This window comes from Haliotis asinina, chromosome 2 (genome assembly GCF_037392515.1).
Source record: "Haliotis asinina isolate JCU_RB_2024 chromosome 2, JCU_Hal_asi_v2, whole genome shotgun sequence".
NCBI lineage: Eukaryota > Metazoa > Mollusca > Gastropoda > Lepetellida > Haliotidae > Haliotis > Haliotis asinina.
In genome coordinates, this window is record NC_090281.1 from 51,144,197 (window position 1) to 51,170,915 (window position 26,719).

At 38.0% G+C, this 26,719-nt stretch overlaps 2 protein-coding genes across 2 annotated transcripts; both read right to left on the minus strand.

Annotated features, from left to right (window-relative positions):
* Nucleotides 1-1,852: 1,852 nt before the first annotated feature.
* On the minus strand, nt 1,853-22,120 carry LOC137272637 (uncharacterized). The gene is made up of 2 exons (XM_067805033.1): nt 21,987-22,120; nt 1,853-4,711 (listed from the first exon to the last, which is right to left on the minus strand). The coding sequence occupies exon 2, from the start codon at nt 4,637-4,639 to the stop codon at nt 1,994-1,996; it is 2,646 nt and encodes an 881-aa protein (XP_067661134.1). The 5' UTR covers nt 4,640-4,711; nt 21,987-22,120; the 3' UTR covers nt 1,853-1,993.
* Nucleotides 16,046-17,308, minus strand: LOC137271868 (uncharacterized). Its single transcript, XM_067804260.1, has one exon. It carries the CDS (start codon nt 17,306-17,308, stop codon nt 16,046-16,048), a length of 1,263 nt encoding a protein of 420 aa, XP_067660361.1.
* Nucleotides 22,121-26,719: the final 4,599 nt, after the last annotated feature.

Genomic DNA, 26,719 nt, shown 5'->3' on the forward strand with positions numbered 1-26,719 from the left:
ACGGCTGACATGAACCCATGCATCATCTTGAAGCGAAATTGTGATCTGCATAACATTCATTTCTAAATCACTCCTTAAATACAGAACAACACATGTTTTCTCCATGCAGCACATGCATCAACATCCTTCAGATGGTGTGTTTGAGTGAACCACTCTTGGCTGCGTTTGGGCTATCTACTCCTGATGATCATAGCTATACCCATGATAGAGCTATTTTTTGTGACAGTTTTAAAAGTGATGTTTGTTATCTAAGTAAATATAATATACTCTAACTTATAAATAACAGTCAAAAATCATTATTCTAAACAGTACGTTAGTCATTGTGATCACTCCATCCTCCGAGACTTACTGCTGAGTGTCTTTTACACAATCACACGATCACTGGTGCAGGGTGCTTCCCCTTTCTATTACACACCTCATGCCATCTCCTTTTACTGGTAATTCACAAACACGCGCTCATGATGTAGACTGAATTGTACAAACTAGGTTTAGGTCACTGTAGTAGGGCCTGCAATGTTTGAAATGACTGAGTGTGGTTTCAAGCCTCTTTTAGCAATATTCCAGCAATATCATGGGGAGGACACCAGAAATAAACTTCCCACCTTGTACTCATGCTGGGAATCGAACCGGGGTCTTCGGCCTAACTTGAGAACGCTTAATACACTGTGCTACCCCGCCACCCTGACAAGGTAACTAATAGTCGATCAGTCAAGTTACAAGATGTGTGTGTGTGTGTGAGTGAGTGAGTGAGTGAGTGAGTGAGTGACTGAGCGATGGGGTGGGGTGTAATTGAGCATCTTGTGAAAGATCGGGCCTACAAGGGTGAAGTGAAAGAAAAGAGAAATATGATCACGATCTACTTACCAATGTTGTTGCATATGACATTTTAGAATAGGAATAGGATTTACTGAAACTTGTGGATATATTGCAATGTCATCAAGTGTAAATGCCATTAACATCCAAAATAGAAAAATGAAAAATGAAATGCATTTTTACTTGTGTGTCCTTTTCATACAAATTTGCGAAAAGCTACGTAGCTGAATAGTATCTATGTATCCTTTAGCTTTTAAACTACTTCTTTCATTAACTGACCAACATGTAATAACAAAGCTGTCCTACTATATCAATTATGCTCTTATTGTACGCCTTATGTACAATAAACATCTTTTGACTTTGACTTGCTACATTAAAAATACTTCGTAGAAGAAAGGTATCAGAAAATTGTTTTTATAACTTGTGTGATGAATCATTGTTTATCTGGGTACAAATATTGACTTACTTTCTATAAAAAAAAGTCACAATGCTCGGGTGGACACAAAGCACAGTCCCTGATAAACACCTTTGTGACCATTAAAATACAATGAATCCAGACAGTAAATACATATGTTCCATTTGGTGAAATGAAATATATACCTCTGTGTAAAATGATTAATTCAACAGTCAGCATACCCCTTTTATTCGACTAAAACAGGTGATGTTCAGAGCAAGTCTTATAATTTGCTTTATTGTCAGGATCACAGACGAACATTTGATAGATCGTGATATAAAGTAAATAACTCTCACTCATGATCTTTTTGTAAATGTTAACTCGTTCTGATTCCATATGCTTGTTTGCAACACTCTAACAATAGGTCTTGCTATTACGGATATTAATGCAGGGATATAACTGTCAAACATATGAGACTGTATCTACATTCATTATTAATTCCATTCTAGGTGGGTTTTGAATGACTTGACAATTAACTGGACATTTCACAGAAAGGAGGTTCTTCATGTCGGAAACTTAATCCATTCAGAAATGTTTTCTTCCAGCAAATTCAAGATATTGGACTCGGGATGATATTGGATCATATTTTTTTTTGTCTTTTCATATGAAATACATAGAGAGACACAAATGAATATTAAAAACTCGCTAAAACGTTTGGTACCTTTAAGCGGTTCCAATATGCCAATTTCCACCTCCCGAATCCTGGCCTAAACAGGCAAAAGACTCTCAGGTATGAACAACTATTAACTGTGAAGAGCATCTGGTCACAGCAAGCTCGACATAATCAACTATCTCATTGCCTTGCAATGGACTGCGGATTGGTGGGTCATCGCTAGTGATAATGATCACAATCTTCCTCTCCAGGCCTTGGAATAGACGGGGTCTCGTGTACAAGACCTGTGTATCTGAACCAAACGCTTCCTCATCAGGTAACTGATTCTCACCCAACTTGTTAACTACTGGGACTTCAAGACATTTGGAAAAAAGTTCAGTTGGACATTCTGGATCTTGGCGATCATCCAAGATCACCATGTCTGAATATGTCAGTTTTTGGTCAGGGTTTTTAGCTTTTGCTAGCGGATTTTGTGACTTTCCTGCTGCTCCTGCCTGGACATTAGTGTACTTTGATGATGATGACCGCTCTAATGCCGTGTGTTGCTGTGTTACTATCTGCTCTTTTAGTTGTGTTGGTTTGAAACCAAGTTCTATAATCATGCTCTTAAATTCTGTTTCGCACTCTTGACACTGCTGCAACTCTCCTGCTGCATGATCTTTGTGATTAATATGCTTTGTTTGGGGCCCCCCTTGGAATTCACACATCTTTGGGTTAGCAACAATCTCATGTGGTTTAAAGTAAATCACTTCTTTCCGGCCATGATCTGAATATTCACTTTTGTTGACAAACAGAACAGCATCTTTATTTTTGAAAACTATATTGTTACCTGGAATTATCAATGGAATGTTAAGGTTTTGTAGAACCGACAAGCAATCGTCTCTACTCTTATGTTTGTCATCCACAATTACAACTATGTCTGACCAAGTGATCCCCTTCTTAGGCGAATCTACTTGGTTTGTTTTTAGCCCAAGCATGTCAAAGTGTTTGGTCAATTTTTCCTTAACTTTAGCTAATTCAACAGGATTTTTATCCGGGTACACATAAATTGATTCCTCATTTCTTGGACGAGTTGAAAGAACGTTTATGACAGATGGGGGACATCTAAGCACTTTGCCCATGAAAACTTTTTCAAAAGAAGGGAAAGAATCTTGAAGACCTTTTGTCAAACATGCTTCTCTTTCACGACTCATGATACACCAAAACGAAAGATCAGACGGAAAATCTTTGATTAAGTGTTTCAGTTCGTCATCCATATCCACATAGGACGGGAATTCATCAATTAGAACATGCCTGTTCTCTTCCGTACTCTCTGCCAAGATTTGTTTCAGTTCACTCTGGTTTACGTATTGGTGAAACTTGATTCTAATTGGGTATTGACCATGACCTTGAAACAACGCTGGATTCATGTCAAATTTGATTGATTCCTCCAGGACTGGAATAAGAGGTGAATGTCCCATACTTATTATGCAAAGACGATTTTTATTTGATTGCCGCAACAGAATCCTTGCTTTGAGTATCAAGAGTACTGTCTTTCCACTTCCATATTCTCCATGGAGGACAAGTTTTTTCATGTTGCTCTCTAGGACCTCAATTTGTTTAGGAGTTAATACAATGTTCATACGCCTGTTGCCCATCTCTGTGACACTCCCTGACAAATCTCGAATCTGAACTGTAGATTTGAAACCTATGTATCTTGCAACGACGCGCTTATAGTCATCCAAGGATTTGAACCCTTTGCAATCTTTAATGATACGCTTCCACCACTCACAGAGTTTGTCTATCCAGCCGTTAGAGTCTTCCGAAGACAGACTGTCATCAAGCAAACATCTCTGCAGACATTCTTGTTGGCAATCTTGGCTATATGTTTCACATTTGTTATATTTGTGTATTCTCTTGTATGCAGCTTTGTGTGTTTCCTGTGTTAGTTCTTCAAGTGGAATGAATGGTAAAGCAACAATAGGTGTAAATGACACACCAGTTTTGAGGTCTTCAAAGTTTGCCTGTATGAAATCCTTGTCTTTATCCAATTGTGTAATGGCCTTTTTGACACTGTCACTGAGATCTGCGCGTGATTTGCAGGCTTTCACCTGTATTGCTATCATTCCAAATGCATAGTGAACAATCAGAATGTCATGTTCACCAGGAATAATTGCACCTGCTCTTGTGTATTTATTTACATCTGATTGTGGTTCATTACCTGTCTGGTTGCAAAAGTTTTCATATTTGAAAGAGGTAATGATAAATGCTGGATGATGCTCAGGTACCAAGTGCTTTAGGAGAAGTTCAATACTATCACTTACACGTGCTTCTGCTGTATCTCCGACCGTATGAGCCTCAGATTCGGTATAGACCTGAATCTTGAAATTGGGGTCATTTTGCTTGTCTCTTGTCTGCTTGATTTCTACTGGTTTTGATTTATCATGACCAATGCATACAGGAGGCACTCTGTAGACATTCGTTTCATAATATGGGTAATATTCTTTAAAAATCCTATTGTAGACTTCATTCGCATCAGCTTGTCCTTTTGATTTCGTTGCATCTCTGACAGTTTGTGCAGCATCTGGTACCCGCTGTGCTTGGATTGTTTGGGTGGTGTCATCTCGAGCTTGCATTGCCGCGCTCGTTAAATAATTTCCATTTTTGGAGACTTCTGAAACACACTGATTACTTGCGGAAAGTGATTTGGGTTGTTGAGTTTGTGCTGAAAGGTTTTCATGAGAGGAGCCGTCTTGTGAGGGCGATGGGACAGATGCCATTTCCCGGATATTAATGTTATGGCCTGCACACCACGACTGTTGTTTCGAAGCCAGTACGTCTTATAATCATATCTGAAATTGAAAAGGATGATCTCAGCAAACATTTTCCAAGTTTGTACTTCTACTGTCATGAACAGTTAAAACAAACGGAATACAACACAATTATGAAAATAATTATGTGCGCCTGCATGACAACACTGTGATTTGCATGATACTATGTAGATTTAAATGCGGCATAAATCTTGCGTTTATACTGAGCACAGGAAGCTGAAAGTAATCTCATAAAATACAAATGTTCTACAATAAAGGTTTTACTGATTTGATTGAACGAACGTTTGGAAATAATCGCGCCTGGACATCGCACAGCAGTGATTGACATAAGCATCGATCAGTCAGTGGGGTCACGAATTGATGCATTCACGCATTTCAATAAGTCTGACCACCCAGTCCGTTGAGTGAGTGAGTGAGTCAATATTAATATAATATCTCAGTCATGTCGTAACGAAAACAATTTATACGAGAAAAATGAAGGATATAACCTGTCACGATGGACAGTCAAAATACTAGTGTATGACAGATATGGATATAAAACTAGGAAAAGTAAAATATTCTATTAATTAAAGCAGACAATACCAGATAAAACACTGACTATAGATCGTCAACAACTGACGGCAGGCCACCATACTAGGAACCATGGGGACTTACAGTACGTTTGCTACCAGCATGGACCCTAGACGGATTTACATAATCCCTTCAGTTGCTGGCGAGTGTAAGGAATGCTAGCCAAAAGTCAAATAACAAGAATACTACGATTAAAAACTTAACTTAGACTTAAATTCACATCGAATGTTTTGGGACTTACCCTCGCAGGAGGGCAATAATGTTTCAATACGTCAACCCCTTTGAGAGTACAGCCACTAGCGATTGTAGTTACTAATCTAAACTACCAATCATTAAAATGCATCTATCTACAGATGATATTACTCAAAATTCAACAATGAAATAAATTTCCTTTAAAAAAACCCAATATTTTACACTGTTACAAAGGAACAGTGTTAAACAGATCGTTAACTGTTTTTGCAGTAAAGTATTTATCCCTTATGATGGAGAATTCAACACAGTCAAGGGGGATATGCTTGACCGTGACTCTATCATCATAATGAATACAAAACGGCGGATCCTCTCCTTTTAACAGGTATGCATGAGTATATCTTGTGTGGCTAGTACGACATTTCCGCAAAATGACCTCTTCAAATCATGGACTCATGGTTTCATGTAATTTATTGATACCAACTTGGGTGTCCCACTTCTTTTGCATAATATCACTGATGTAAGTTCTAATGATAGCATGTATTAGATACACAGATTTGTTGAGAGCCGCCTTGGCAGCAAGATCGGCCATTGTGTCACCAGAAATGCCTACGTGGCTGGGTAACCAACAAAAGGCGACGTCGTATTGGCCAGTAGCAAGATCATTTCATATTACAATTCAATACTTTCAAGTAAAAGTGGATATTTGCAAGAAATAGTTTTAATAGTCTGAATGGATTATATACTCTTTATGTTTAGGGTGTCTTTGAGAGCTCTTAATATGGCATTTGCTTCAGCTGTGAAAATAGAGCTGTTATACGGTAATCTAAAAGATATTGTTCTGGATCCAGTGTGAGTGGCATGTGACTGGACCCATCTGTAAGAAAGGATTTATACTTGCTATATTTATGTTTAACTTGATGATATTCTTGTTTATATTGTAATTCATTAGTTTGTGATTTTTTAAAATGCAGTTAATGTTAGGTCGACTTGTGGCCTAACCATTTGCCAAGGAGGATAAAAAAAGAAGACAGGAAGGATCTATATTATCTAGCTCAATGCTGGCAGCAGCAATAAGAGGTTTTATTCGACCAAGTGTCGGAATACGAGAAGATTTGTATAAATCCTCATAGAGAGGATTGAAGACACAGTTATATGCAGGGTTTGACTCATTCGAATGTAGTTTTGTTATATACAGTAAAGCTAATCTTGTACGTCGCTGCTCAAGAGATGATTCACCAGCCTCGACGTACAGGCTATCAACAGGTGAAATTCGAACGGAGCCAAGTCAAAGTCTTAGACCTTGATGATGGACAGAATCTAATAGTTTTACGTTGCTCTTGCAGGCTCCACCACATTTGAGCCATAATCGTGCTTCGAGCGGACAAGTGATATAAAAGTGATATAAATAGGTGTGAGTCGAAAGTCAGACCAAATATCTTGACCTCCTTGACAACTTTGATGTGAGAGCCATTTAAACATTTTTGGGGCTTTATGTGGTTTATATTTAAGCCAGATATGCATGCAATAAGATTTTGATTTAGAACATTTACAGCTGTTTTCAAGACACCATTTATTTATTTCATATATACACAACTGTACTTGCCGTTCAATAGCATACATATTCTTACAGCGACAAGAAATATTAAAATCATCCACCAAAAGTGATGTATCAATGGAATCATTTAAAACCGTTGGATATGCTGTTGATCTTGATACTTAAAAAGGCGACAGACAAAATACTGCCTTGTGGAACACCCTGGTCCTAACTGTAATGATCAGACAGGGTAGAACAACGCGGACTTGAAATTGTCTGTCAGTTAAAAAGTTGGCTATAAACTGAAGCAAACGCCTAGCCTCATATGCCTTTTCAAGGTAAAAAGATAGACACAGCGTTTTTAACAAATGATTCCAAACATAATAAGTGATCGGCAGTACTTCTGTTTTTTACGGAAACCACACTGGATATCTGTTATAGGGTATTTTAAGGTATAAGTATTTTTTATCCACATTACTTCGTTACAGTTCAAGAGGATATATGGGTAGAATAAAATGTTACACATTGCATAGTTAAAAGGCAGACAGTACAATATATTTCGTACTGGAAATATCTGAGTTAAACAGCTTCGTTTGCAAGTAGCAAAGCACCAAACAAGTCGATTATTCATCATGCGTGCCATGGTTTTGCAAACGCAGCTAGTTAGTGAAATAGGCCGATAAGTGGGCGGATCTGTATGATCACATCCAGGTTTAGGAATGGGAACTACTAGAGCGGCACGCCATGAGGGAGGAATTTTACCCGTTGTCCAAATATCATCAAAAATATTTAAAAGGGTTTCTAGGCAGGATTCTGGTAAGTGTTTCAGGATTTGATAATGTATATTATCAGCCCCTGTAGAAGTATCGAGAGCTTGATCAAGAGCTGTATGGAGCTCGTGAATAGAAAATAGTTCATTAAAGTCCTCCCCGTTATGTCATCTGAAATTAACAATTTTCTTTTCTTGTTTTTGATATTGTTGGAATTTAGGCTCATAGTTAGAAGAGGAAGAGTATTTAGCGAGAACTTCACCTAGATCATTTAAAAGTTGAGTTAGTCATTGATAAATCAAGAGCTGAATGTGTTCCAGAACTTGGCCTATTTTACAACTTTGATGGGAGTGTCATTTAAAAATATTTCAGGATCTTTATGTGGTTTGTATTTGCGACAAAAATGTATACAATTAGTTTTGGATTTAGAAAATTTAAAACCGATTTCGAGACACCATTTATCTATTTTATTTAAACACAACTGCAGTTGTCGTTCAATAGTATGCATATTTTTTCCACGACAAGAAATATTAAAATCATCCACAAAGAGTGATCCATCAACTGAATCATTCAAAACCTTTGATAGACTGTTAATTTTGATAGTAAAGAGTGTGACAGACAACATACTGCCTTGTGGGACGCCCTGGTCCTGAGTATAATGGTCAGACAGGGTAGAACCCACGCGTACCTATAAATTGAGGCAAACGGCCCCGTAAACGAAAATCATGTAAATCTGTTAAGATGCCATGCTTCCATGTCGTGTCATAAGCTTTTTCTAAATAAAAAAAGATTGACACTGCATGCTGCTTGTTAATGATGGCATTCTTAACGAATGATTTTTACGAAAACCACATTGTATATTTGTGATTAAATTATTTGACTCTAAATACCAAGTTATTCGGTTATTGACAATACTTTCCATGGCTATCGGCTATTTTGTTGAGCTCTTCGGGGAATAATTGCACTGAATCAGGAACATCAATAAAATGATCAGGAATTAATTTGTCCTTGCAAAGTAGTTTGAACAAAGGCCAGTTAGCTCAACTGAAGTTCCATCTGGACGATGGAGGGATATCAGCTGGAGTTATTGCCTGAATAATGGTCGAAAAATGATCGCTGCCACACAGATCATTGCAAACTGACCATTAGAATTGCATCACTGCATCAGTGAGTGACAAATCAAGAGAAGAATGTGTACCTGTACCAGGATACAAATACGTTTTCGAATTATCGTTGAATATACATAGGTCATTGTTTGAAAGAAAATCTTCTAATATCTTCCCATTCCTGTTTGTATTAGAACTACCCCAAAGTGGATTATGGCCGTTAAAGTCACCCATAATCATACATGGCTTAGGGAGCTGGATACAGCTCCTAAATATCTGTTTGTTGAAGAGTAAAAGATGGTGATACATAAATAGAGCACACAGTGAAAACAATATTCAAAGTCAGACTGACAGCAACAGCTTGGAGTGGTGTATTCAGGGGGACAGGACTATGTATAACACCCTACCTCACCAAAGGGGTAGAACCCCCTGTAGCTCTAGGTCCTGGGGGAGAACAATAATTATAAGAATCATATTGCCTTATATCCATAAGGCAAAAATTGTTCCTTACTCCTCTACAATGCCACTGGATGATGTTGGTTGAGCGGCTCGTGGAGGTTCAATTGGAGTTCGTGATTTGGAGTGGGGTCTAGCTCCAGTGACTGGGAGTGACGGATTGACCTCCATCTCTAAAGGTTCAAATTGGTTGTGAACCGTAATAGGGGAAGATTCTGAGGAAGGCACCTCGAAATGCTGGATGGTTCCGGTTCTTTTGGATTGTTTCTTTTCCTTTTTTCCATTTTCTGAAGATTTACTCTGACTCTGTGATTCCCCTGAGATACATTGTGCTACCGACGGCAGTGATGTTACAGCCTCTGCCTGAGAAGTTAATGTAGTAGAATGATACATCAATCAGAACCTGAGAAGTCTGAATAGTGTCACTGATTACGACATGTTGAGTGACCCAAGACAAGGATCTTTGACATGCGGTTGATGTCATAGGAGGTCTGGAAACAGGAGCTCGAGGAGAGACTGCATTTGAGTATAAAATTGATGAAGTGTTAGAAAGGGGAACCAGTTTTCTTGCAGCAAAATACGAAATATTGTTAGTGTGTTTGATTTGTTGGATTTTTGTCTCACGTTCATAAAAAGGACAGGATTTAGATGAGGCTAAGTGTTCTCCATCACAGTTGGCACACTTAATGCCATTCGTACACTCGGAAAGTTCGTGGGCACTGCCACAACGGGAACATGCCGCACTGTTTTCGGCAGAACTTAGCCCCATAACCAAACTATTGACATTTGAAACATCGGAGAGGAGACGGTACATACACCTCCACCCCGATGTTGAAGTATCCAGCTTTTACAGACTTTGGAAGAACGGAATGTGAAAAAGTGAACAAATATGTGTTAAGCTTGATTATGGTGCCATCGTCTTTCTTTTTGGAAAAGCGCTTTACAGCGATGACCCATGGATTGTGAAGCTCATTAACAATATCCTCCTCAGTCATGTCAGAAAGACAATGAGCCGTATCTCTGACAATGCCTCTGCAGGAATTCAGAGTTCTGTGTACCGTGGCAACAACAGGTGTATTCACAAACTGTTTTAATTTCCACAGATTGTCCGATTGTTGCTTACGAACACATTCCACTAACAGAGAGCCATTTCGAAGTCGAGTTACATCCTTAACTTCTCCACAGACTCCGTGAATGCCCTTGGAAATAACAAAGGGGTTCAGTTTGTGAGGGGTTTCAACAGCAGATGAGATGACAATAAATCTCGGCCACGTGTCAGCTAAGTCAGATGAGCCTTCATCATATGACGAAGATTCGACATGCCGGCGTCTATTCTTCGATGAACCAGAAGGAATGGAGGTAACCATTATGTAGGAAAAGTGTTCGACAACCCTGCTCCCCACCCACCATGGAGTATCAACGAGGACGGTGTTACAGCGGAAACCAGTCTGTTGCACCAGGACTACAGGGATGTTATACTCCAGCCAATAAAAACTTGAAAAGTTGAATCAAACGGAACAAATGCCAGGCTGGTTCGCCCTTGACACCTTTCTGAAAAAACACAGAATTCAGAGGTCAATGCTGCCAGATTGGCCCATGAGCCACCGCATAGGACTCTAGGCAAGTTAGCACACAAAAATTTGTACATTGAAATCCCCAAAAAGCCAAGACCATATAATCAAAGTAACACGTGCAAAAGTATTCACAATGCACAGGGCCTGGCGTGACCAGCCGATTGATTGAATCGGCCCGATTCAACCACCCGTCTAGGTGAAGTTAGGGCCAACGTGGTGCGTTGAGCAACAGGAACACGGTTACAGGCCCCTGGTACCCTCAACCATCAGGATCCCCTCCTCTAGCGACACAGGGCTGCAACCCACGGCTAACGGGTTGGTGGACCAAATATGCCCCCGGGTCCACAACGGGGGCTTGGCGAGCACTTAGCGTTACCCATCACCCACTACGAGAAGGTGGCTCGTCACGAGTGCCTTTTCAAGAGAAGCTTAGTAAACTTTAATTCAAATTTACACGTCAGCTCAATTTATTATTGTTTTTATGATATTGATACATGTATTTGACAAATTGCAGCCTGATGTTTTTCAGTCCTGTCATGGAAAATACAGAAAGATCAGTTCAGTGATGGAAAATACATCCATATTAATATTTAGCAAGGGTTGTGTCAACTAGGTGTAGAAAACTACAATGGCAAGCACACTAAATAAAAAAAAAACACTTAAAAACATGTAATTCTATAAAAACTTCATCCCTAATACCGATATGTCAAACAATCCCTGTAATCCTGAGATTATTCTGGGATAAATATTGTAGTCATGTTTGTATAAACAATGATAAATAAATCCATATTGTTATTTTTAGATGAAGTGATAATTATGTTGTTTCGAATCAAATGGAAAGTAGATTCGATATTAATATTGGGCGTAACGTTTGTCTGTTCTATAATGTAAAAAAACATCAAGAGTAATATTTCACCAAGTGAGTGAGTGAGTGAGTGAGTTAATATTTAACGTCACATCGGCAATATTGCAGCCAGATCGTGACGAGAACGAGTAATTATGATAATACAAATGAATTAATAGCACATACATTGTAAAACCCTGTCGACGAGGGACAGTAAAACTAACTAGGATATCACAGAGTAGAATGTAAAACTAGTGAATAGACCTAAAACAATGTATCTATAGAGGACACTACAATATAAAAATGAGCTATAGGTTGCCAACAACTGAAGGTAGATCACCATACTAAGGACCATGGGGACTTACAGTACATTTGCTTCCTGCATGGACCCTAGTTGGATTTACCTCTACCCACCAACTGTTAGCAATTTAGACAAATCTAGCCATAAAGTAAAAACACACTTATTCTACGATTAAAAACCTGGAAAACTGAACTTTACTTCAAATGTTTTTGGACTTATGTACCCTCTCAGGAGGACAATTATTTTACGGTACTTCAACCCCCTTTGAGGGTACAGCCACTAACGATTTGAGCTACTAATTTAATCTTCCAATTTTAAAATATTTATCTATTTACAGTTCAATTAATAAATTTAATTCCTTTAAAAATGCAATAATTAAATGAGGGCTAATATTGCTAAAAAGATCCTTCATAGTTTGTGAATTGAAATACTGATCCCTTGTGATGGAATACTCAACACAGTCAAGCAAGATATGCTTGACTGTGATTCTTTCATCACAAGGGATGCAGAACGGAGGATCCTCACCCTTCAAAAGGTATTCATGAGTATATCTCGTATGGCCAATATGACATCGCCTCATAATGACCTCCTCAAATCTGAACTGACAACCCAAGTGGGTATAACCAATATAAGGTTTTATTGCATGTAATTTATTTACACCTACTTGGGTGTCCCACCTCTTTTGCATCAGATCTCGGATGTACGATCTGATTGTAGCTTTATAATCAGAGTATGGGATAAGAAGTGGAGTCACGGATTTCTTGAGTGCTGCCTTGGCAGCAAGATCGGCCATTGTATTGCCAGAAATGCCTACATGGCTTGGTAACCAACAAGAGACGATGTCGTATTGGCCAGTAGCAAGATTATTAATTAATTCGATTATTTCTATTAAAAGTTAATGTTTACAAGAAATATTTTTGATGGCCTGAAGGCAAGAAAGAGAGTCGGAAAAGATAATATATTGTTTATGTTTAGGGTGTCTTTGAATATATTTGAGAGCTGTTAATATGGCGTTCGCTTCTGCAGTAAAAATAGAACTGTTATTTGGAATTCGAGAAGATATTGTTCTCGATCCAATGACAGTGGCACAAGCTACTGCACCACCGTCTTTGGAACCATCTGTAAATAAGGGTTTGTAATTGCTATATTTAATTTTTAATTGATTATATTCTTGTTTATATTGTAATTCATTAGTTCCTGATTTTTTAAATGAAGTTAATGTTAGGTCGACTTGAGGTCTAACCAACTGCCAAGGAAGAGAAGACAGAAAACGGGATGGAGCTATGTTTTCCAGCTCAATGCCGGCCGAAGAAAGAAATGGTTTAATTCTATGTCCTAGAGGCGGGACAAAAGAAGATTTTTTGTTGTATAAATCCTCATAAAGGGGATTGAAAACACAGTTATAGGCAGGGTTAGATTCATTAGAGTATAATTTAGTAATGTACTGTAAAGCTAACTTTATACGGCGCTGCTCAAGAGATGGTTCATCAGCCTCGACGTAGAGACTGTCAACGGGAGAAGTTCTAAAGGACCCAGGACAAGGTCTTAGACCTTGGTGGTGGATAGAGTCTAGTAGTGTTAAGTTGCTTTCACAAGCTCCGCCATATATGATGGATACGTAATCTAGTTTCGAACGGATAAGTGATCTATATAAGTTAAGCAGGGTAGTTTGATCTCCTCCCCATTTAGAATTTGAAACAACTTTTAACAAATCTAGTGCCCTCAGACAGTTGGCCTTAAGTGATTTAATATGCGGCAAAAACGTCAAGTGGGAGTCGAAAATAAGACCCAGAAACTTGGCCTCCTTTACAACTTTGATAAGTGTATTGTTTAAATACAGTTCAGGGTCCTTATGCGGTTTGTATTTGCGGCAAAAATGTATGCAGTTAGTTTTGGACTTTGAAAATTTAAAGCCATTTTCTAAACACCATTTATTTATTTTGTTTAAACATAACTGCAGTTGCCGTTCAATGGTATGCATAGTTTTTCCACGACAAGAAATATTAAAATCATCCACAAAAAGTGATCCATCAACTGAATCGTTTAAAACCTTGGATAAACTATTGATCTTAATACTAAACAATGTAACAGACAATATACTACCCTGTGGGACACCCTGATCCTGACTATAATGGTCAGACAGGGTAGAACCCACTCGAACTTGGAACTGTCTGTCATTTAAAAAGTTCGATATAAACTGAGGCAAACGGCCTCGTAATCCAAAACCATGTAAATCTTTTAAAATCTCATGTTTCCATGTTGTGTCATATGCTTTTTCTAAATCGAAAAAGATTGACACTGCGTGTTGTTTATTAATTCTGGCATTCTTAACAAAAGACTCCAAACGCACCAAATGATCGATAGTACGTCTGTTTTTACGGAAACCACACTGTATATCTGTTATTAGGTTATTGGTTTCCAAGTACCAAACAAGTCGATTATTTATCATGCGCTCCATGGTCTTGCAAACGCAGCTAGTTAGTGAAATTGGCCTATAATTGGAAGGATCAGTATGATCACGTCCAGGTTTGGGAATGGGAACAATTATAGCATCTCGCCAAGACGAGGGAAAGCTTCCAGACGTCCAAATATCATCAAAAATGTTTAAGAGCGTTTCTAAACATGATTCTGGTAAGTGCTTCAGGAGTTGATAATGCACGTTATCAGCTCCTGTAGCAGTATCATGAGCCTGGTCAAGAGCAGTACGGAGCTCATGGATCGAAAATACTTCATTGTAATCTTCTCCATTATCTGAAGTGAAATTGATAGGTGTCCTTTCTTGTTGGTTTTTATACTTTTGAAACCGGGGTACATAATTCGACGAGGAAGAGTGTCTGGCCAAAGTTTCTCCAAGTTTATTTGCAATGTCAGATTTTCTAGTTAATATTTGGTCTCCGTCTTTAAGATGTTTAATGCTAGATTGTGAGCCCTTGCCCTTGATTTTCTGGATCATGTTCCATACTTTTGATATCGGCGTACGCGAATTGATTTTCGACACATAGTTTCGCCAAGATTGACGGTTATTTTGTTTGAAGATACGTCGTGCTTTTGCATTTAATATTTTGAATTTGTTCAAATTATGGACCATAGGGTGGCGACGGAAATAATGCTCAGCCTTTTCCCGTGCCTTCCTAGCCTGTTTGCAGTCGGTGTTGAACCATGGTTTTCGTATGTGTGGAATCGTAGAGGACTTTGGAATGCAGTTATCGGCTATTTTGTTCAGTTGGTGTTGGACGGGGACAGGAACTCCCATAAACAGTTCAGGCTTCAATCTGTTGGATGAAAGTGATTCAAACAAAAGCCAGTCACTTTGGTAATGTTCCTTCTTGACAATGGACGGACGTCAGATGGACATATAGCTTTAAGAATTGTTGGAAAATGGTCACTTCCACACAAGTCGTCATGGACTGACCATTCAAACTCACCCAGCAGAGTAGAGTCAGTAATTGCTAAGTCAAGGGAAGAATATGTTCCTGTACCAGGATGTAAATAAGTGTTGGAATCATCATTAAAGAGACAGATATTGTTGGCAGAAATAAAATGTTCTAGTATGTTACCTTTGCTGTTTGTATGTGTACCTCCCCACAAGGGATTGTGTCCATTCATATCACCCATGATGATACAGGGCTTAGGAAGTTGGTCATAAAGTGCCTGCAGATCGACAGGCTGCACAGAAAAGGAAGGAGGAAGATAGAGAGAGCACAATGTAAAAAACAATGTGCATCGTTACGCGGACAGCAACAGCTTGTAGATGGGTATTTAGGGGAACAGGACTGTGAATGATGCCCTGTCTCACTAATACTTAAGAACCTCCAGTTGCTTTCGGCCCAGGAGGAGAAAAGCAGTGATATGGAGTATACTGTCGTATATCCATTTGATCGTTTTCTTTAAAATATGTTTCTTGTAAACAAAATGCTGATGGCTTAAAATCTTGTATAAGTAAATGTATATCATCAAAATTGTTCTTCAGTCCTCTACAATTCCATTGAATAATAGTATTGGAAGTGTTCATGGAGGCTTAACTGGAGATCGTGATTGGGAGGAGTGTTCACTCCTATGAATTGGTTGTGAAGGAGGAACGTCTATCTCCAGAGGTTCATACGAGTTATGAACCTCAACAGATGCAAGAACTTGAGTGGGCGTCTCCACGTAAGTGAGCGCCTTTCGTCTTTTCTGTACTTTCTTTTTCTCTTTTCTAGTTAAATTTGCATCACCGGTATGTGCACTTCCCATGGAGTGAGATGGTACATCACTAGTAGGATTGTCTGTTTGTGAAGTGGTTGATTTCATATTACTTTTCTGAGATATGTCAGAGGGTTGGTGCAGTACAGTCTGGTCATCCTTGACCCAGGAGATGTCGGTCTGACATGACACGGAGACTGTCTTACAAACTCGAGTGGAGGATGCAATTGCTGCGGAATATGTTTTTACATATGTTTGAGCAGGAGATGGTACTAGTCTTTTTGCTTCTTGGTAGGTTATGTTGTTTGTGTGCTTATTTCTTAAGATTTGGGCTTCAAATTCAAACGATGGACAGGATTTAGAAGACGCCATGTGATCTTCATTGCAGTTAGCACATTTGAGGTCATTTGTGCACTCAGAGCTATCATGGGCTCCAGTGCAACGGCAGCATACTACCATCTTGCTACGGCAGAACTTAGCACCATGACCAAACTTTTGACACTTAAAACATCGGAGTGGATTTGGTACATAAACCTCCACCCCGATGTTGAAATATCCAGCCTTTAGTGATTTAGGTATTACAGGTTGGGAAAAAGTGAAAAGATAGGTGTTGGTTTTAACAAAGGCACCATCTTGTGCTTTTCTGGAAAAACGTTTTACATGTGTGACTCCTTGAGATTTTAATTCAACAGCAATTTCCTCCTCGCTCATATCAGAAAGACAGCGAGCAACATCTCTCACAATGCCTCTGCTCGTGTTCAGTGTCTTGTGCACTGAAACCACAACGGGAGTATTAACAAATTGTTGTAAGCCCAACAGATTGACTGACTGTTGTTTCCTTAAACACTCCACTAGTAAGGCACCAGTCCGTAGTCGTGTGACATTCTTAACATCTCCACAGACACCTCTAATGCCCAGTGAGATAGCAAACGGGTTAGGTTTTAAAGGACTTCCGTCAACTGATGCAACTGTGATAAACCGTGGCCAAGAATCAGAAATCTCTGGAGCGACCTCCTCAACAGACGAGAGCACATCTACATGTCTGCGTTTATTTGCTTTGTAGGAACCAGGTGAATTGTATTGAGACATGGTATAACATAAGAATTCAGCACCCCTGCTCCCCACCCACCATGGAGTGTCAACAAGGACGGTGTCAATTTGCACCGGATCTCCAGGATGCTAACACCAGGGATACAGGGGTGGTATACGCCAGTAAATATGACATGAATAGCTATATTTGTCCAAAAGATTAGTTGTCAGGCTGGTTCGGCCCATAACAATAATCCAAAGACATATAGAATTCAGCGGTCAACATCACCAGATTGGCCCATGAGCCATCGTCTTCTGGCATAGGACTCTAGGCAATTTCTTCGATGCAGAGAAATAAAATCTGACTTTAAACAAGACCCAAGACCCAACAGTATAATGAAAATGTGCAAAAATAATCCACATGCACAGGGCCTGGCGTGACCAGCCGATTGATAGAACCGGGCTCATTCTACCACCCGTCTAGGTGAAGTCAGGGCCAAAGTGGTGTGTTGAGCAATAAGAACACTGGTCCTGCTCCTATGCCCTCAACCACCAGGATCCCCTTCTCCACCGACACAGGGCCGCAACCCACGGCAAACGGGTTGGTGGACCAAATATGCCCCCGGGTCCACAACGGGGGGTTGGCGAGCACTTAGCGTTACCTAGCACCCACCACGAGGAGGTGGCTCGCCACGGGTGCCTATTTCACCAAGAGTATGTAAAGTAGGTATAGATAACTGCAACAAAATGTACACGTTGTTTCTAAAGAGGTGCTTCAGTGATAAATCTCTTTTCAAGTCATTTGATGAAATTCTCATCACTAATGTTAACATGTAGAATATACCCCTCTAACTTGCCCATTGCAAGGATCTCAATGTTTATAATGTTCAAGCTAGCCTTGATTTTGTTAAGTCATCTGTACAGAAATACCATCGTCAGGTATTACTACGAGCTGAATCAGGAATGATTAACGTGATGCTTTTTTTCAAAGTCGTTAGAAATGGAAGCTTTCATATTTGAAAACAAACTCTACTCTACTAATCACTGACATTTAAAACAACCCTTGAACGGATTTCACGTTCAGTCGAGGCCAAGTAGCCGAATCTCTCCCACCGTTTCTCCCACCTTTAACTAAAGGTAAATGCGAACAAAGAGACCTCCTTATCTGTTTCATATTTACAATGTTGCTTTGTGCATACAAAGTGACAATCATGCTGCTGTGAACGCCCGACAGAGGTACTACTTTCCTATGTACTTTATTTACTGTGCGTACATACCTATAGTTTTCAAGGTAAATATATGTAGAACACATTCTACCAAACATGTAGGATTGTAGTGATATGAAGACATTTATATTTACGAATCTTTCACATGTTATCTTAATCGGTTTCTTTAATCACGGTCAGCTATCGACCAGTTACGCTGTAGCAATTTTCTAAGCTTAATTTGAAGTAAAAGAGAATGGTGAGATCGCCTCGTCTGTTTCATATTTACATGTGCTTAAAGATGTAGACAAACAGTGAAGATGTAGTGAAACTATTACATTTTTGTCAGATGTTGAGATTATACTGTGATTAACATGGTTCATATGTTATTTGGCTTGATTCAGATTGGCTTCTTGTTATAGACAATGTAATATAAGGTTGGAATGTCACATGTACATTTGCGTAGTATCCCATCATCTAGTTGTACAAGGCGGTGCACTAGCCTAATGGTTAAAACGTTGTTTGGCCCATGACCCGGGTTCGATTCCCAACATGGGCACAACATGTGAAGCCCATTTCTGGTATCTCCTCAGTGAAATTGCTGGAGTGTTGCTTAAAGCGGGGTCAAAAGAAACAGTGACTGAGTTTACTTGACGGTGATAATAATCCTATGCTCATTTAGCTTGATTTAGTTTATATTTTGACAGCGTAACGTTTTCCGCCATGTCACATCAGGGGATTGCATAACTTGCATCAACAAACCAGGAAACTCGAACCCTTGCATTGCGCCTTAACCACCCGACTGCCCCATTGTCACTGTATCATTACTAATTTTCTGTTAAGTATTTCGTAGATCATTTTTATGCGATCATGATATATTATACACACAAAGAATGTTAATAATTATTTCATGTGGTTATCCTTAATATGGGTCAAGGCACGCTGTCATGTCAACAGCCCCGGAACTAAACCACGCCTCACAGTGGTCACAGTCCATAAGCTGTCCATCGATATTCAGAGAAATCCAACTCATTTAGTATTCCGAGAACGAGAATACGATTCGTGTTGTGTTATTTCAGGAATTACGTTGTAATCTGTTACGAGGACAAAAAGCCTTTTGAGGAAGTATGTTTCAGGTCACCCAACACGGTTCCCCAACACACCCAGTCAATCCGATATCGCTTAAACCACGTCTCTCAGTCACAGTCCATAGCTCCCAAGCGTTACTCTGAGAAATGCGAGTCATGCAGTTCTGTGAAATCGGAATTATTTGCATCGAGTCAGTTTACTATGACAGTATTTTTACGTATATCTCCACCATCCCATTTAGTTAAACTATGCCAAGTAAAGCACATTATGAATATAATATTTCATATGTGTAAAAATGCATGTCACAGTTTCCTCGAAAGCTAATCGATATTCAGCCGTGCCGTGTAGCTTGGTGAATCTATATCAACAGCTTTGACCACCAGGAAGTATTTTAGTTTCACTTCCTTTCTTATGTTTTGTGAGACCATTTCCTTATAAGTATTAACAATGAAAGAACTTAACACTAAGACAAAGGCTACCATGCATTGCTTACAAACATACCTGCGATTCAGGTCACTGTATGGTATATACGTCTTACTTGAGGAGAGAAACCGAGATATCTTAAACGTATCTGCGACCGTGTATCGTATTCTTGCCCAAATGTATCCCCTTCCTAATAATACTTTAAGGAATTAAACAATTTGTCTTATCAACAGGAAGGGTATAAGGAACCCTTAGCTCGTAGTACGTGGCTCACTCACTCTTATGGGTGCACACATCTAAGTATCTTGTATTTTCACTGTATATTCAAATGATCCATGTCAACATACATATGAAGGAACTTTAAACATTTTTATAAGGTGACACCATCCACGTTTTCAACACACAAACCACACAACAACACGAATAAACAATGCTTGGCCTTCTACCAAGGGATGATCTTTCTGATATTGTGATATGGATCAAACAGAGATGAGGAAATTCAAAATGTCATCACCAGAGAACTCAGAAGATATTCCATTGCATACAAAAATATATCGATCACTGATAATCAGTGAGGACATCGGGTGTCAGTGTAACAGGTCATCGATTCCTGCTCTACCTTACACGTATTCATATGTTTAAGGGTCACAATCGCAGTGAATGTTTGGGACACGCACATTGGGATGCTCGACTAGTTAATCCAAATGCACCACCAGACACTGGACAAGACTGGTCAACTGGACATCGAGGCGATTTAAGAGAGGATTCTCTGAGTGGACTGAAAATTGCATGAAGAGAACGGAAGTTTCATTTGGAGGATTTCTGTGACACAGACTCACACAAAGAAGAGAAAGTGTTTGTTCGCTTTGTACGTGAAGCAGTCTCCACACAGAGTAAAATGTCATGGACATTCCAACTCACTTGTTTGATAATGATGTTACTAGCTTCATTGAAATGTCTCTCACTTTATTGGTAAAGACGTTGTGTATATCCATAGAAATCTCCTGGTTATTCATCGCACCACCCTCTAAATGCCACGCAAAGAAGTCAACTTATGCAATGCAACTCTAAACTATGAAACGATCGAAACATGTTAAAAAGGGAGAGAATCTACGACTCCCCCTGAGACGTGACCACCGAATTGGTTGTAGCTGAACTTTTTATCTGTGCTTCAGATAAAGTCGTTGCTTAGCTCGTATCACCTGACTCATGGCACTCCTAGTAAAGTCAGGTGTAACATGAAATGGGATCTGGCACGGTATAGTGACAGGACTGTCTCCCGTAGCCATGCTCCAAGGCTGTACTGTTTGCTGAACTCATAGGTGTGTAGTTATTCTATCCTTTGATGAGGCATTTATTGACAAATAAACATTACGGGATCAGTATGATTTTAGATATTATCATTTAAACTATTATTTAGCATAAAGAGTCATACTTAATCCATTCAACATCGTAGGCCGCAAAACATTTATTACACTTCACATGGCCATATAGTATCGACAGGATTAGAATTATGAACTATTTTTTGCAATGTTATTGAAAACAAAATGATTCTCGGACACATGCTTCGGCAACGGGTCCAAATCAGAATTATCGATGAGCAAATTAGCAACGTTTTGCAGAACTGATTACAGGAATCAGATAAACTGAAGAATAAAATCAACTACAGTACTCATAAAAGTTGCCAAACAAACATTTAAAGTCTATAACTTGCTATTTCCATCTGTATTGTGCAATCGTGTAATGTAATTCACGTGGCATCCATCTCGGTTTTTCGTCGCTTCGAACTCGGACATGTTTACTGCTAATATATATGGTAAATACGCAATTGTATCACTAGTACTTGAAACATGTACATTTGATCAAACCCATCGTTGGACAACTTAACGTAATCTCATCACAACAACCTGACATTTCATAAACATGACGCAATTGCAAGAAATGCAAAATCAAACTGACACAGGTTTACTCAGATATCTAAACACCAATAAGAGAATGATAATATTCAGAATATTACGTACCTTCAACCAAATCTTTGTCTGTGTTTTAAACATACACAGTACAAACGAGATCACATGTGTTGCCGGTACACCTCGTCACATTCAATATGGCGTAATGTGTGCCCGTTCGATGTGGAGATCAGAACTATTTATGTGGCCTGTGAATTGATATCCGCTCCTTCCCCCATTCTGACTGGCTTGTCTCATTGGCTCCCGTCACCTGCAAGGAGACAAGCCAATCATAATGTGTGCAAGTTTCACGTGACTTTCTTCAACCACTTAGCAACAAAAATGGATATGGTGTCAAAGAAGAAAAATCAATTGGGAAGAACGTAAGAATAATGCTGAATCCCGAAGCTCCTGGTTTTCCTGACATTTGAAATGAAGAAAACAGAATTATTCATATCTCGAATTGAAACACGGTACATTTTAATATTGTGGAGTGTATCAAGTACTGTCAACAATTCGTTATCAATCCATAGACAGACAATTATATTCAGTAAAAGGCCACCGGCAGATGCCTGCATGGTCTGTGTCACATAAGTAGTACACAGAGTAATAGACAAATTCTGCTGCTTAATTATAATTTGTAGATTTTACAAATAGACTAACATTTTTAATCACATCCTCACTGGTATATTCATAATGATATAATGTTTATAAAATTTATAATAATATTTTTCTACATCTAATAGGATTTTATACTGACAATATTATATAATTTTGTTGGAATTTGTAGTGGAAATATACCAGGATTGCTTTAAATTATCATTCAGTCTTTGTTAAAACATAAAATGCTTAACATTTCCAATATCCTGACATAGCTAAAACCATAAAGTAAATGAAACATTTTAACACTAGTTGTCCAAGCTACCCATCATATAGCATCTAATGTTTTCACCATTTCATAACAGTGTTTTGGGTGTCTATTTGGGGGTAAATTCAATAAATGACACCAACACTTGATAACCTCAGTTGTACATGTGGCAGTCACAGATATTCATATGGCTGTCAACTTTGTACAGTGTAATTATTAGTAGTATTAGTATCAGTACTAGTTATTAGTTTATAGTGTATGTAGTATTGGTATTATTAGTGCTAATACTAATAAAGTAGTAGTATCAGCTATTGATATTAGTATTGGTTATACATATTAGTATTAATATAAGCATTTGACATTAGTTTGTAATATGGGTGAAAAGGGTTTTAATTAAGTGGTGATATTACAATTGAAATATTGTAACTTAGCTGTGCTTGGGTCAGTTGCCACCCTACCAGCTTCTTTTTTCAACCAAGGCAAATGTTCTGGCTGAGTGGCTCACCCTATTGTTCTCAGCTGGCATGCTTTTTCACTTGCACCTCAGTCACCAGATAGACTAATCACAGACAGAATTTAGCAAGTTTCCAACATTAACAGTCTTCATACTGCCAAGGTATGTTTGTTTTATATTAAATACATAAGCTTATGTGTACATCTTACATAGATAAGGTTATATGAATATCTATATTATGTATGCTAAATAAGGTAATTTCAACATTTGTGAAAGATTTATTAAATGACAAAATCTCCTAGATAGTCAGGTATTTGAACATGTTTATGAAGCTTTTATAATGTACGTGTTGTAAATGTATGTGCATTGACGAAAGTATAAGGGTGTTCAGTATTTATTGTGTGCTGTGCCAGGTCTGTAGATATGTGCTCTGGTTTGATCATAATGTCTACATGTGTAACGACATTGTGAAGGGAAGTTAGAGTTTAATTGTTTGCACATTGTAGGTACTCATGGAGTCATTGTGTTCACCATGTCCTTTCTAGTGTGACCTAAACCTAGGGGCCACACTTCTGGTATGTTGTTATTGCATCCATATATTTACAATTATCTGTTGTATTATGTGTTACATACAGCAAGATGTGTGTATACTTCATATTTCATGTTGCATCTTTTCAAACGTATCTGAACAACTGTAATTCAGGTTGTTGTATTACTGATGTCAGGATTGTGTAGCCGTGACTGTTTCATGGAGAGTATTGTAACTAATATACAACGACCATACATACATACATACATACATACATACATACATACATACATACATACATACATACATACATACATACATACATACATACATACATACATACATACATACATACATACATACATACATACATACATACATACATACATACATACATACATACATACATACATACACACACATACGTGTGTGTTGTGTGTGTGCTTTATTGTTGCAAGCTGAATGATTTATCATGCTCTGGTTATATTTATTATTCGTATAAATGTTATTGTGTATATCAGGGTGTAAATGATTATGACCACAAGTCATCTAACAGTATCACACCAGTGGCCCTGTTGTCAACTTTATCCAGGACAAACAATTAAAGCTGCTACATATATACATTTTGCAAAGAGTGTCGACCACATCCACCAAGAACCACATTATCAGTTGATTTACCGACCTTTATAAATACATACAAAATTTTATTTTAACAGACTATAAGTTAACAATAACTGGTGCCCTAAATCTCAGCTCCATAACATAAGATAGGTGAGATCATACAATCAAATATTTTAACCAAATCTTTACAACCGACACTATCCATTCTTTCTCTGAAAGGTGTTTACCCGAGAAACAACGTATGTCAGGTCTTTACTCACCACAAGTATTGTTGTATATACAAGTCCTAAATATATATATATATAAAGACACAGATTCAATTTGTTTACCCTCATAATACAATATTTCATTATCGCTTAGAGGCTCGCAATTTCTTCAAAAAATCAAAACAAAAGAAGAATCTTAGTTCTTTTAAGATTAAATGTCACATGCATTACAGTGGACTTCTGAAGAATACTTATCTTTTTCTGTATTCTTTACATGTATCAGTTGTATCAACACAAGTTGATAAATCCTAAAACATTGTTATTATAAGTAAACATTAAAACTTACCACACATACCAACTTCAGGGAGAGATTGAAGTAAAACATCTTGTTTAATAGTGTCAAAGGCTTTGGAAACGTCAATAAAAAGACAGTAATATCAATCCTTCTTTCTACAAAAATACATTTATTTCTTAATTAAAGCCCAGAAAGAAAATATACAATCAGTTGGGTACTATCCATTAAAAGTTTAGACTCATTAGTGCAAAGGTAGTCACTTACCTCTGTCAACTCTTCTAAATTAGATTTTGCAAACTATTCCATACTGTTTCAAGGTACTGTTTACACATGAGCTGATATATTGTAAAGAAAATTCATAACGTTGAAATTATTATTGCCATGAGTTGAACTATGATAAATCTCGGCGACACTTGGCGTAACAAAGCGTTTTTGCACATGCTTTTCAATAATTTAATTAATGATCTTCGTGCAGTTCATCTGCATAAGAATTGTAGTTAATTCCCCCAAGTTAGTGAAAAAATTCATCTTCCATGTAACCATATCTATATCTATATCTATATATATATAACATAGAATGAGTGCTTTGGGTGAGTCTAAACTTTTGATAGGTAGTATAGAATAATTAGCTCTAACACCGACTTTGGACTCATTTATAATTTCATTAATATCACACCTTTTCTGAGGACGTTATTTAAAATTGAAGTAAATATTCAATGAGGGCTATTCCTCTATAATTATTGGGGTGATCTTTACAGCCAGATATAAATAAAGGGCATATAATACACTTACTGCAGCTTTTATGGAAACTACCACTGGCAAATATTTTAAATAGAAGTTTATTGTGTTTAATTTAATTTTAAACAGTCTGTTTACACTTCATCTCAATTTATTAAAGGCTTTACGATATTAATAGGTGTATTTGGAATATTGCAGCCTGATGTTTCTCAGTTCAGCCATGGAAAATACATTCACATTAATTTAGTATTTTGCAAGTTATGTGTCAACTGGGTGTGGAAAACTGCAATATCAAGCACATTAAATTAAAAACACTTAATTCTATGAAAGCTTCATCCCGAATGCTGATATGTTGCATAATCCTTGTAATCCGGAGATTATTCTGGGATAAATATGGCAGTCATGTTTGGATAAACAATGATAAATAAACCCATATTGGTATTTTTAGACGAAGTTGTTTCCAATCAAATGAAAAGTAAATTCGAGATTAATAGTTGTATTCGAGGTAACGTTTGTCTGTTCTGTAAAGTAAAAACTTATGGAATAATATTTCACCACGCACGTGGTATGTAAGGTAGGTTTAGGCAACTGCAACAACATGTACACTTTATTTCTAAAGACTTGCTTTAGTGACAAATCTCTTTTCAAGTCATTGGGTGAAATTCTTACCACTAATGTTAATATGTAGAATAAACCCCTTGAAATTGCCCATTGCAAGGATCGTAATGTTTATAATATTCAAGCTTGTTTACAGTGATCCAACACACCCAGTGAACCTGATATCGCTTGAACCACTCTCTCAGTCACACTACATAAGCCGCTAAGCGTTGTTTAGAGAAATGCGAGTTCTGTGAAATCTGATCGCGGAAGTAGTTACTTACTGTCAATTTACTATCACAATGATTTTAGGTATGTTTATCTCCAGCATCTCGTTTAGTTAAATTATGTCAAGTAATCATATTCTACCACGCTGTTGAAATTCCTCGAAAACTGATCGATATTCAGCCTTGGTGTGTAGCTTGGTGAGTCCGTATAAGGTAGCTATCAATTCCAGGAAGTATTTTAATTTCACGTCCTTTGTAATGTTGAGTGAG

Coding starts and splice junctions, on each gene's coding strand:
- LOC137272637 (XM_067805033.1), bottom strand. CDS start 4,639: ATGGCATCTGTCCCATCGCCCTCACAAGACGGCTCCTCTCATGAAAAC.
- LOC137271868 (XM_067804260.1), bottom strand. CDS start 17,308: ATGTCTCAATACAATTCACCTGGTTCCTACAAAGCAAATAAACGCAGA.